This window comes from Gekko japonicus, unplaced genomic scaffold (genome assembly GCF_001447785.1).
Source record: "Gekko japonicus isolate JY-2015 unplaced genomic scaffold, Gekko_japonicus_V1.1 scaffold3588, whole genome shotgun sequence".
NCBI classification, from domain to species: Eukaryota; Metazoa; Chordata; class Lepidosauria; order Squamata; family Gekkonidae; genus Gekko; species Gekko japonicus.
The window spans coordinates 65983-77242 of record NW_015162067.1 but is presented as its reverse complement, the minus strand read 5'-3'; the positions used below and the strand labels follow the sequence as shown (position 1 = coordinate 77242).

Sequence of the window (11260 nt, the reverse complement as noted above, 5' to 3'; positions counted from 1 at the left end):
CTCTTTCCTCCCTTTCTTCCTTCCCCCTTCCTCCAAGCTGCCCCTTTCCCGGCTGGATAGTTTCCCTTTCCCTGGCAGGTTTCCCACCAGGCGATCTCCCCCCCCTCCACCACCACCACCAGTGTTCCCTCTAAGCTGAGTTAGTGTGAGCTAAATCACAGCTTTTCAGCCTCCGGCTCTGGCATTTTCGCCTTCGCTCTGGAAGGAGGGCTCCGGAGCAAACGGATTGATGCCGCAGCCAAATTAACGCCTGTAGCTCCCAAACAGGGCCGGCTCACTCACTAGGCGAACTAGGCGATCGCCTAGAGCGGGCTGGCCCTTAGGGGCACCAAACTGCACCCGGCCCCATACTGTGGGAGTTTCTTGATTATTTGTGTTTTTCATTCTTTCTAAAATGCATTTATTTTTGAAAAATGGTGGGCGCATGGGGGGGGGGCAGAAGGGATCCTCGCCTAGGGTGCAAAATAAGCTGGGGCCGGCCCTGCTCCCAAAGTTGAATTTTTGCTCCCAGGGAGCATTGCGGCCAACACCTTTCTTTCCCCTCCTGTCCTTCCCCTGCCTTCCCCCTGTCCTGGAGTTGGGAATCAGTGTTCCCTCTAAGCTGAGTCAGTGTGAGCCAGCTCACAGTTTTTTGCCCCCAGCTCACACATTTTTGTCTTCGCTCAGGAAGGATGGGGCTCCAGCGCAAACTAATTTATGCAGCAGCCAAACGGCTCGCTCACCACTTTAATGCCAGGAGCTCACAAAGTAGACTCCACAGCTTAGAGGGAGCATTGGTTGGGATCAGGGCTCCCTCTAAGCTGAGTCAGTGAGAGCTAGCTCGCAGTTTTGTAGCCTCCGGCTCACAGGTGTTCGTCTCAGTTCCGGAAGGATGGCTCCGGAGCAGGTGAATCGACGCAGCAGCCAAATGGCTCGCTCGCAACTTTAATGCCGGTAGCTCACAAAGTACTATTTTTGCTCACACGACTCCACAGCTTAGAGGGAGCGTTGGGGATCCGTCTGGGCTGGTGTCTTGAAAGGGCCAGCCCCAAGTGCAGGGGTCCAGGGCTTGGGTGCTTTGGGGGGGGGTTACTCGGGTACCCAACCTCCAGGTGGCATCTGGGGCTCCCCCAGAATTAGCTAGGGATGCCAGCTTCCAGGTGGGACCTGGAGAATCACCCCCCCCAAGTTATAGACTACAGAGATCAGTTCCCCTGGAGGAAATGGATGCTTTGGAGGGCGGAGTCTATGGCATTGTCCCCCACTGAGGTCCTGGTCCTTCTCGGGTTCCATCCCCAAATCTCCAGGAGTTTCAAAACTTGAATCTGGTAGCCTCTGTCCCCCTCTGTCCCCCACCGGTGGCAACCCTAAAACTGAACTCCAGATGAGAGAGCTCAGTTCCCCCAGAGAAAATGGCTTCTTTGGAGGGTGGACTCTGCGATACTATAACCCGCTGAGGTCTCTCTCCCCCTTCCCAAACTTCACTTACTCCAGGCTAGAGCTCCAAATCGCCAGGGGTTTCCCAAGACAAAGTTGGCAACCCTAGCTCTGGTGGACGGTTGGGAAGAGCCTTCGAACTTTCTTCCAAAGTGAAGGAAATTAGGGAGGGTGTCGTGGGCCGCCGTTAAAAACCTTCCAGAGCTGCCTTCCCAAGAACGGTGCGGACAAGGAGAGAGATCTCCACGCTCTTTTCCAGCAAAGAAATGGGATTTCTCGTTTGCAATATCGAGGTGTCGGTCTGGATCTCTTTGCCTCAATGGAAGGTGTAATTTCTGGGCAGGTGGAGTTGGAGACCAACGTTATTTTTCAGTGTTTGTGCTGCAAACCTCCTTGAGTTCCCTGTAGGTAGAAAGGTGGCTAATAAAGGCTTTAAATAAACCCGTTGTGCCCTCGGGAATGGAGTCCAAAGAGGAGGGCTGTGCTCTATCTGTCCATGCAGCCAGGCAGGAAAGAATTCCGCATCAGGGACCCAAAATCATGAATTTGGGAAAGGGCTGATTGGGGGCTGGGAACACCAGTCCTAGGAGGAAGCACTTGCTGAAACAGCTGTGGCCTTTTAAAGGTTCCCTTGCTCGAAAGCAAGTTGAATCCGACTCTAGGGTTGCGGTGCTCATCTCAGTTTCAAAGCTGAAGAGCCAGTGCTGTCCGAAGGCATTTCCGTGGTCATGTGGCCGGCATGACTAAACACCAAGGTGCATGGAATGCTGTTATACTTGCAGTTTCTTGCTTTCGAACGGCTAGGTTGGCAGGAGCTGGAACTAGAGACGGGAGCTCACTCCGTCATGCAGCACACTCGGGTCTCGAACTGCTGAACTACCGACCTTCCACAGCCTGCAGTTCTGCGTCGTAACCACTTGAGCCACCACAGCTCCTTTTAGTTTAGTTTTTAAAAAAGGCAACCCAGGAGTAACAGGCCAGGATTTACAAAGTTACACTGTGGTGTAGAAGAAAAAAACCACCTTTCTCTCTGTCCCAGGATAGAGAGCTTGGGGTCACCCGATGAAGCTGGTGGGTAGTAGATTCAAGGCGAACGAGTGGAAGCTCTGCTTCGTACAACACAAGGCTGACTTGCGGAACTCAGTGCCACTGGATGTGACCATGGCCGCTGGCTTAGATGGATTTCAAAAGAGGCAGGATATATTTACTGCAGGAGGGTGTGCTGCCGGAAGTCGGGACGGGGGGCAGAATGGCTCTGATCGCCAGACCCTGGGGGGGCAGGCAGCGTAAGCCAGGGCTGTAGTCTGTGTGGGCCCTGCTAAGGGGCTTCCCTGGCAGGCCTGTAGCTACAGTGCGGCCTCTTGGGGCACAGCCCCCCGACTTACCGCCAAAGGCCCCCTGACTAGCCATCCAGCCCAGGTCCACCGACTTCCAACTTTTTATTTTATTTGTGGTGCTCCCTTGGGGTGCAGGGTGCCCCTCGACTTACTTAAAGCCCCCCTGAATTTAAAAATCCTGGCTACTGGCCTGTTCCCTGGGGCGAGTGACTGGCCACTGTTGGAAACGTGAGGCTGAACTGAACGGGTCATTGGTCTGATCCTGCATGGCTGCTACCGTGTTTGTGTGACTGTGGCTCAGTGGTAGCACATTTTCTTTGCTCACACAAGCCCCAGGTTCAAGGCCCCCCCTGCAATTTCCACCTAGGGTGGGGGTCCCCAACAGGGTGCCCGTGGGCTCCAGGGCACCCACCCACCCACACCTTTCGTGGTGTCTGTTTGTAAGAAGCGGGTGTGGCCAGGTGAGGCTTCTGCCCAGCAAGGCTCCTGAGTGCCCACTGGAAATTTGATTAGTTGTGCAGATTTTAAAAATATGTTACGTCACAGCAACTGCCCCCAATAGCACACGTATCTTCACTGTGTGACTGAAGGAAAGCCACGGCAGCCATTTTGTGGTGGGCTCTGCCTCCTGCGGCAGCCATTTTGTGGCGGGCTCTGCCTCCTGCGGCAGCCATTTTGTGATGGGCTCTGCCTCCTGTGGCAGCCATTTTGTGGCGGGCTCTGCCTCCTGCGGCAGCCATTTTGTGGTGGGCTCTGCCTCCTGCGGCAGCCATTTTGTGGCGGCGCCCGCCACTGTGTCAGAATTCCAAAGGTGCCCCCAGGGGAATTCAGGTCACAGGAACTGGGCAAGGCCTTTCTCTTCGGAGTCCCTGGTCGGTCGCTGTCGATAGGAGGGCGCTGAGCTAGACGGGACAGCAGCTCCGTGTGTTCACCCCCCCGCCCCCATAACTGTTCTGCTCACCCCGTCTTCGTTGCCTCCCCCCGTGCCCCAGGGCCTCTGTTTCCTGGTGTTCCTGCTTCTGACCGCGTCCATTTCGGCGTACATGGGTGCTGCCCTGCTGGAAGTGTTGGTGACGCTGGCGTTCCTGGGGCTGCGTGCCACCCACTACTACGAGCGCCTGACCCGCGTCAACTGGCCCTGCCTGGTGGGTAACTCTCCCCTTCCCTGTTTCAGCCTCTTTTTTTTGGCGGTTGTCGATCACACTGGCCTCCGTCCTTCTTGGAAAAGGGGTAGGGTGGACCGAACCGCACGAAAGAGCATTCTGCAGAGACAGATCTGCCTCAGGTGCTGAAGCACAGTGGCTGTCTGTACCCATTTCAGCGAGGCCGATGGCTCTCCCGGGGATTGGATTTTGCCATTTCGCAGCCACGGCTCTCACACTGTGTGGTGTAGATGTTAAGACTGTCAGATCAGGATCTGGGAGAACCAGATTCGAATCCCCACTTTGCCATGGAAGCTTGCTGGGCGACCTTGGGAGGATCACATCATCTTGGCCTAACCCTACCTCACAAGAAGAGGAGGAGGAGGAGAAGATTGGATTTATACCTCGCCCTTCCCTCGGAGTCTCAGAGCGGCTGACAATATCCTTCCCTTCCTCTCCCCACAACGGATACCCTGTGAGGTAGGTGGGGCTGAGAGAGCCCTGAGAGAACTGCTCTTGAGAGAACAGCTCCGAGTGAACGGTGGCTTGCCCAAGGTCACCCAGCAGCTGCATGTGGAGGACTGGAGAATCAAGAGGAGACAGATCAAGATGGGCAAGAGTCCAGGAGCACCTTAAAGACTCAAAATTTGTGGTAGGGGGGAGAATTGGTCAGTCACTGCTCACTTCTTCGGGTACAGCTAGAATGGGAGTCCACCTGTCCTATATATTGGAAACTGGAGGGACTGTTCTCTCTTCCAACGCAGGACTTCCTTCGCTGCGTCAGTGCTGCGATTGTCTTCATCGTCGTGGCCTTTGCGGTCATCGCCGCCAGTCACGAGGGGTCTGCCGTATCTGCCTTTGTGAGTGACCACCTTCTCTCCCTGTATAAGTTCCCTTCCTGGCCTCGCCCCTTGGGAAGCTCCTCCCCCTTTTGGAATCCGAGCGTCTGGAAGGGAAGCTGGAATCGATAGCAAACTTCTGTAGTCGGAAGAAGGCTTGCCAGTTTGGTGGTTTGTAGTCCTGTCGTCATCGCTTTGAACTTGGTGAAAAAATGGGGTGTATCTTTTGAAGTAAATACACACGCTATCCTGCCTCCCAGTTATTTTTATCGTATGGCAGTGTGTGGAGAATAGCTGGGAGATCCTAAGATTGTCTGGCAGCCAGAAGTTCTAGCTCCTTTAGCGTTACGCACCACTAGGTGGTGAACTAGACTTGTTTTTCAAGGCAAGGGATATTTCAGAGGTGGTTTGCCATTGCCTGCCTCTCACAGCCCTGGTATTCCTCAGAAGTCACCCTTCTGAATACTAGCCAGGGCCTACCCTCCTTAACTTCCGAGATCCGACGGGATCAGGCCAGCCTGGCTCCTGGTTTCTTGTTGGGACTCAGTGACCAGGAAAGATTTGGCCCAGCCTAGGACATTTGGGAGGTAGAGAGACTCTCTCCTTGCTCCTTAGAGAGGGTGGGCGCACCAATCTCCTTTGTGGGAGGGTGTTAGCTGACGGTCGGGACGTCCTGGTCGAGGTTCGGAAAAAGCGGAAGAACTTCTCGGCTAAAAAAATCCCTGCAGTGGATGTTTCCGGCCAGGCGGTGGCAGTGTGGCGATTTGACATACGGGTCCTGAAGCCTGGTCGGCAAGCAGCCGTTCGGAAAATGACTGAGCCAAGCCAGAAGACGTTTACACCGTGCAGCGACAGCGTGTGCAATTAAATGAATATATGTTGTCGTCCCTATCCCCTATGAACATTGAAAGTATTATTATTGTGCCTTTCACCATCTTTGTCCTTCCCCCAGGTCTTCAGCCTGATCCTCGTAGCTGTTTTCTGTTTCGACGCCTACAAAACCTACAAGGCAGAAATGGGGTCGGAGCAGGGTGAGTCCAGCTCGGGCGTGGGTGGGGTCCTCAACTCTCCCAAGGGTGAGGAGCGTGGCGATGAAGCCAGGTCCTTGAGGCACAAAATCCAGACGGTGCCCGCTTCCCCTTTGGGGGTGGAAAGTGTGGCCCAAGTCCACAACCAGTGTCCCCTCTAAGCTCAGTTAGTGTGAGCTGGCTCACAGTTTCTTCGCCTCCGGCTCACGCATCTTTTGTCTTCGCTCAGAAAGGGTGGCTCCAAAGCAAACCGATCGATGCAGCAGCCGAATCATTCACTCACAACTTTAATGCCAGTCGCTCACAAAGTAGAATTCTTGCTCACAAGACTCCACAGCTTAGAAGGAACCCTGGTCACAACCAGGGGTCATTTCGTAGAAAAAGAGGTGCAAGAGCTCATTAGCATAACTCATTAGCACAACTTATTTGCATATGCCCCACCCCCTGACATCACCGGAAGTGTGCCAGAAGGCACACCCACCGCTCAGGCTTCACTGGACTGTTTTGGATTGCTAGCTATTGAGGGGTGGGGACGTGTAGATCTGTCCTCATAGAGGAGGGAGAGCTTGTACCTGAAAAAAACTTGGTCTTAAAGGTGCCACTGGACTGTTTTGGATTGCTAGCGATGGGGGGGGGGGAACGCACAGATCTGCCCTCACAGAGGAGGGAGAGCTTGTACCTGAAGGCGGGCCGGGGGGGGGGATCTGCAACTTACCTGGCTGCTTCTTGCTCCTTGTGGCCCAACTGAGGGCTGCTGGGAGCAGGGGGTGGGGCTTGTTGCATGTGCCCGCCCCCTGGGCTCCTTACTGCCGGAGCTCCGCTCCTGTGCGCTCCCGCAGGAAATGACCCCTGGAGACTTATCATGACCCCTCAGGGCAGAGGTGTCAAACTCATTTGTTATGAGGGCCGGATCTGACATAAATGTCACTTTATTGGGCCGGGCCATGTGTGCCATAAAACGTAATGCCAGGCACCGGAGTTAGAAACTGTATAAAGGGACAGCAGCTGGTAAGCTCCGAGTTGGTGTATCCTCACTGCAAGGCCCCCATGGGCTGGGTGGGGGGGGGGTGCAGAGGAAAACCCACCTAGGCAAACTGTAGAGGCAGGAGTGCCGTGCAGGGCAGATGCTCCCACGCCGCTTGACTGCTGCAGACAAGGTTGCTCTGCCGTGCTGAAGCCACAGTGGAATGGCTCCGCCCACTCCCCCAGCACTCCCTTCCTTGCACCAGTTGCTCGCGGGCCGCATGAGAGCCCTGGACGGGCCGCTTCTGGCCCCCGGGCCTCATGTTTGACACCCCTGCCTTCGGGTTTTTAAGGCACGAGACGAACAGGGGTGGTTTGCGATTGTCTGCCTCTGCCTAGCAATCCCAGACTCCTTCAGTGGTCTCCCATTCAGGCGCTCACCGGGGTCAACCCCGCTTAGCTTCTGAGGTCTGATGAGACAGGGCTGGTGTGGGCCGTCCAGGTCAGAGCGCTCCCCTTTTTGGGAGCCCCCCGACCGGATGGCCTGAGCCCGCCTCCTTGGGCAGCAGCAGAAACGATAAATTCCAGCGATGCCTTTTTGCTCTTGCAGACCCAGAGCTCGGCTGAGGACGTCTGCACCCCCCGCCAAGGAAAGCGACACACCCAAAGCCGCTATCGTGCCCTACGGACAACTCCCGACCCACGGCCTGCTGCGAAATCTTGGCTTCCTTTCCTGGCCTCTGCCGGTTCTCCTCCGTCTTGCTTTCAGAGCTCTGCCGTATTTCAGCTAGGACCCAAGGGACTGTGAATTCCCCATGTTGTGTTCCTCCAGAAAAGACCTTCTTTACGCACCTTCCCTGTTTTCCTCACCTGGGGCGTTGGGGAGGACGTTTGGGCCAGGGTTTTGACTCAGAAGGGTCTTATTAAACTTGCTGGGCAGCCGAGATTAACGATGCCTTCCGTGTGTTACTGTGGCCTCTTGTCTACTTGCGTGTCAGCAGTTAGATGCCCGCCTGTGTTTGTATGCCTCTCTGCATGGGTACTACAATTGCCAGCTCTGGGTTGGGGCGGGAAGGGACCGCAGTGGGGTATGACACCGTAGAGTCCTCCCTCCAAAGTTGCCACTTTCTCCAAGGGCACTGCATTGTCCGGAGAATCAGTTGTCCCGGGGCTCTTTTTGTAGAAAAAGCCCAGCAGGAACTCATTAGCATAATAGGCCACACCCAACAGCAGGACCTCATTAGCATATTGGGCCACACCCCTGACAGCACAGCTCATTAGCACATTAGGCCACACCCCCATGTTACCAGAAGTGTCGTTATCCAGCCACACCCACCTTTTGCTTGTTATTCTGTTTACCTTGTTTGTTGTCAAAACCCAGGGCTTTTTGCATGTTAGGCCAAACCCCCCTAATTGTAGCCAATCCAAATGAGTTTCTGCTGTTGGGTGTGGCCTATTATGCTAATGAGTTCCTGCTTGGCGTGGCCAACTTGGGAGCCAGCCGGAACTCCGTTCCTGTGCGTTCCTGCACAACAATAGCCCTGGTTGTAATTCTGGGAGGTCTCCAGGCCCCACCTGGAGGTTTGGCAACAAACACATGGGAAACACGGCAAGGCTGAGTAAACGTGGAAAAGCACCATGTTAAAACAAAGCACGCAATTCTGATATGCTACTATGCCTTCATATATTTGGTTCCAGGAAAGATAATTTGCCTGAAAAAGAATTTCTTGAAACACACAACTTTTGCCTGGGAGGCGTGTTGCTTTGATGCTTGCTGCATCTCTTTTCATAAAACAGCCAACAATATTGGCATTGACGACTGCTGCATCTCTCATCAGAAAGCAAGATACCTTTTAGAGACCGAGTGCCCAAACTGCGACCCAAAACCCACTTATTTACCGCAAAGTGCCAACACGGCAATTTAACCTGAATACGGAGGTTTTGCTTTAGAAAAAACAACTCATACATTAACTTAAGATGATCCAGACAAAGTAAGGAAAGCAATCCCAAATGCTTTCATTTACTTAAAATTATTTGGCAGAGAATTCGACACTTTAATGATGGTCTGGGCCTGGCTTGGGCGATGGCACGTGTGCTCACAGAGAGGGCTCTGAGTGCCACCTCTGGCACCCGTGCCATAGGTTCGCCACCACTGGTCTACGGCATTGAATCCTGTCTGCGTATTCGTCTCTGCAGCGGTGGGCTTTTCTACAAGATTTATATTGTTCTTTAGGTTTCTGTTATCAATGTACTATAATGAATAAGATACACTAGGGTCTTGATTGTATCTTTAAGGATATGATTTAAACGAATATAGGAAGGCATAGCAGCCTATCAGAATGGTGTGTTTTGTTTTAACACGGTGTTTTCCCTCGTTTACCCCACCTGAGGGCTGGCAACTCTAATAAACACACACACACTCATATATTTATTAACCTTCCTCCATGAAGCTAAGGGTGGTGTGCACAATTGGTTCTACCTTCACAACATCTCTGCCAGAACAATTTGGCTCCGCTGCAATGACTGGCCCAAGGTTTACCCAGTGAAGGTTTAGGGGGATTTGAACTCAGGCCCACCTGTGGTCTAAAGCCTAATCCTCAAGCCGTGGCACCACCCTGGCTGCCGCTCAGACATCACACGTGAGAGGTGAAATTTGGCCACCCCCCGCGCGCCCGTTTTGCCCTGCCCCCCACGCCAGCCCATTGCAGCTGCCGCCAAAAGTGGTGGCGGCGGCCATAACTTTTTAAAGAGGCCCTAACGAGGGCTGGGGGAGCCAGAATGACCTCTCGTGAGTGCAACGCTGCTCAGACATCACACGTGAGAGGTGAAATTTGGCCACCCCCCGCGCGCCCGTTTTGCCCTGCCCCCCACGCCAGCCCATTGCAGCTGCCGCCAAAAGTGGTGGCGGCGGCCATAACTTTTTAAAGAGCCCCTCATGGATCACTACTGCCTCTTGCTCAGAGTGAAAGAGGAGAGCACAAAAGTGGGCTTGAAGCTCAACATATAAAAAAACTAAGATCATGGCATCCGGCCCCATCACTCCTTGGCAAATAGAAGGGGAAGTCGTGGAAGTAGTGACAGACTTCACGTTCCTGGGATCCCAGATCACCACAGACTGTGACAGCAGCCATGAAATTAAAAGTCGCCTGCTCCTTGGGAGGAAAGCGATGGCGAACCTAAACAGCATGATAAAAAGTAGAGACATCACCCTGCCAACAAAAGTCCGCATGGTCAAAGCAATGGCATTCCCAGTACTCATGTATGGCTGCTAGAGTTAGACTATAAGGAAGGCCGAGTGCCAAAGAATAGATTCTTTTGAACTATGGTGCTGGAGAAGACTCTTGAGAGTCCCTTGGACTGCAAGAAGATCAAATCAGTCAATCCTAAAAGAAATCAATCCTGAATGTTCCCTGGAAGGCCAGATACTGAAGCTGAAGCTCAAATACTTTGGCCACCCAATGAGAAGGGAGCACTCACTGGAGAAGACCCTGATGCTGGGAAAGACTGAAGGTCAAAGAAGACAGGGACGGCAAAGGATGAGATGGTTGGACAGTGTCATCGATGCAACGAACATGAAGTTGAGCAAACTTCAGAGGACGGTGGAAGACAGGAGGGCCTGGCGTGATCTGGTCCATGGGGTCGCAAAGAGTCGGACTCGACTGTGCGACTGAACCACAACAAACTCTCCATTATTCTCTATGGGCACTCATCTATTCCCTATGGGCAATCGCTGTCCTTAGTTTTAGTACCTCCCCTTTCACGCCAGTCGCTCACAGAGTACAATTTTTGCTCACAAGACTCCACAGCTTCGAGGGAGCCTCGGTTGCCAGCTCAGGGTTGGGAAAGACCTGGAGATCTGGGAGGCGGGGCCTGGAGAAGGCGGGGTTTGGCTCGGGGAGGGCAATGTTCCCTCTAAGCTATGGAGCCCTCTGAGCAAAAATTCTACTTTTGTGAGCTACTGGCGTTAAAGGTGTGAGCAGGTGATTTGGCTGCCGCATCAATTAGTTTGCTCTGGAGCCCTCCTTCCTGAGCGAAGACAAAAAGGTGTGAGCCGGAGGCTAAAAAACTGTGAGCTAGCTCACACTAACTCAGCTTAGAGGGACCACTGGCAGGGAGCGACCTCCGCAGGGGTGTAACGCCCTCGGGTCCGCCCTCCAAAGCAGCCACTCCCCCCCAAGGGGAACGGATCTTGATCGCCTGGAAAATCAACGGTCCTCCCCGTCGATCTCCAGGTGCCACCGGGAGGTTGGCGACCGCAGAGCAAGGCGTGCCTTGGGGAAGGGAGAAGACGAGCTGGGGCGGGGCCTGCGGGGCGGGGCCCCGCCCAGTGACGCAGGAGTCGGGGGCGGGGCCGCGAGGGGAACCACCCGGCTTCTCTGCGGCAGCAGCGACCCCCCCCGCCCGTCCCTCCAGCTCGCCCCCCCTCCAGACCGACGGAGGCCCCGGCCGGCAGCAGGTAAGGCGTGGCGGGGGGAGACTGCGGCGGACCCCCGCTCCAGCTGGCCGCCTGGAGCCGCCCCCTCCCCTCCCCTCTT

The 11260-nt window shown here is 54.4% G+C and overlaps 2 protein-coding genes across 2 annotated transcripts in view; both read left to right on the top strand.

The window, feature by feature from the left end:
* Positions 1 to 3750: 3750 nt before the first annotated feature.
* Positions 3751 to 7662, top strand: CMTM5 (CKLF-like MARVEL transmembrane domain containing 5). Its single transcript, XM_015405621.1, has 4 exons — positions 3751 to 3898; positions 4660 to 4755; positions 5687 to 5765; positions 7336 to 7662. The coding sequence occupies exons 1-4, from the start codon at positions 3797 to 3799 to the stop codon at positions 7350 to 7352; spliced, it is 294 nt and encodes a 97-aa protein (XP_015261107.1). The 5' UTR covers positions 3751 to 3796; the 3' UTR covers positions 7353 to 7662.
* A 3472-nt stretch (positions 7663 to 11134) lies between these two features.
* LOC107105621 (gastrula zinc finger protein XlCGF17.1-like) overlaps positions 11135 to 11260 on the top strand; it is a 3398-nt gene continuing 3272 nt past the window's right edge. Inside the window, exon 1 of the mRNA XM_015405620.1 lies at positions 11135 to 11181. The gene's annotated coding sequence lies outside the window, so the exon portion shown is untranslated. The remainder of the gene's footprint in view (positions 11182 to 11260) is intronic.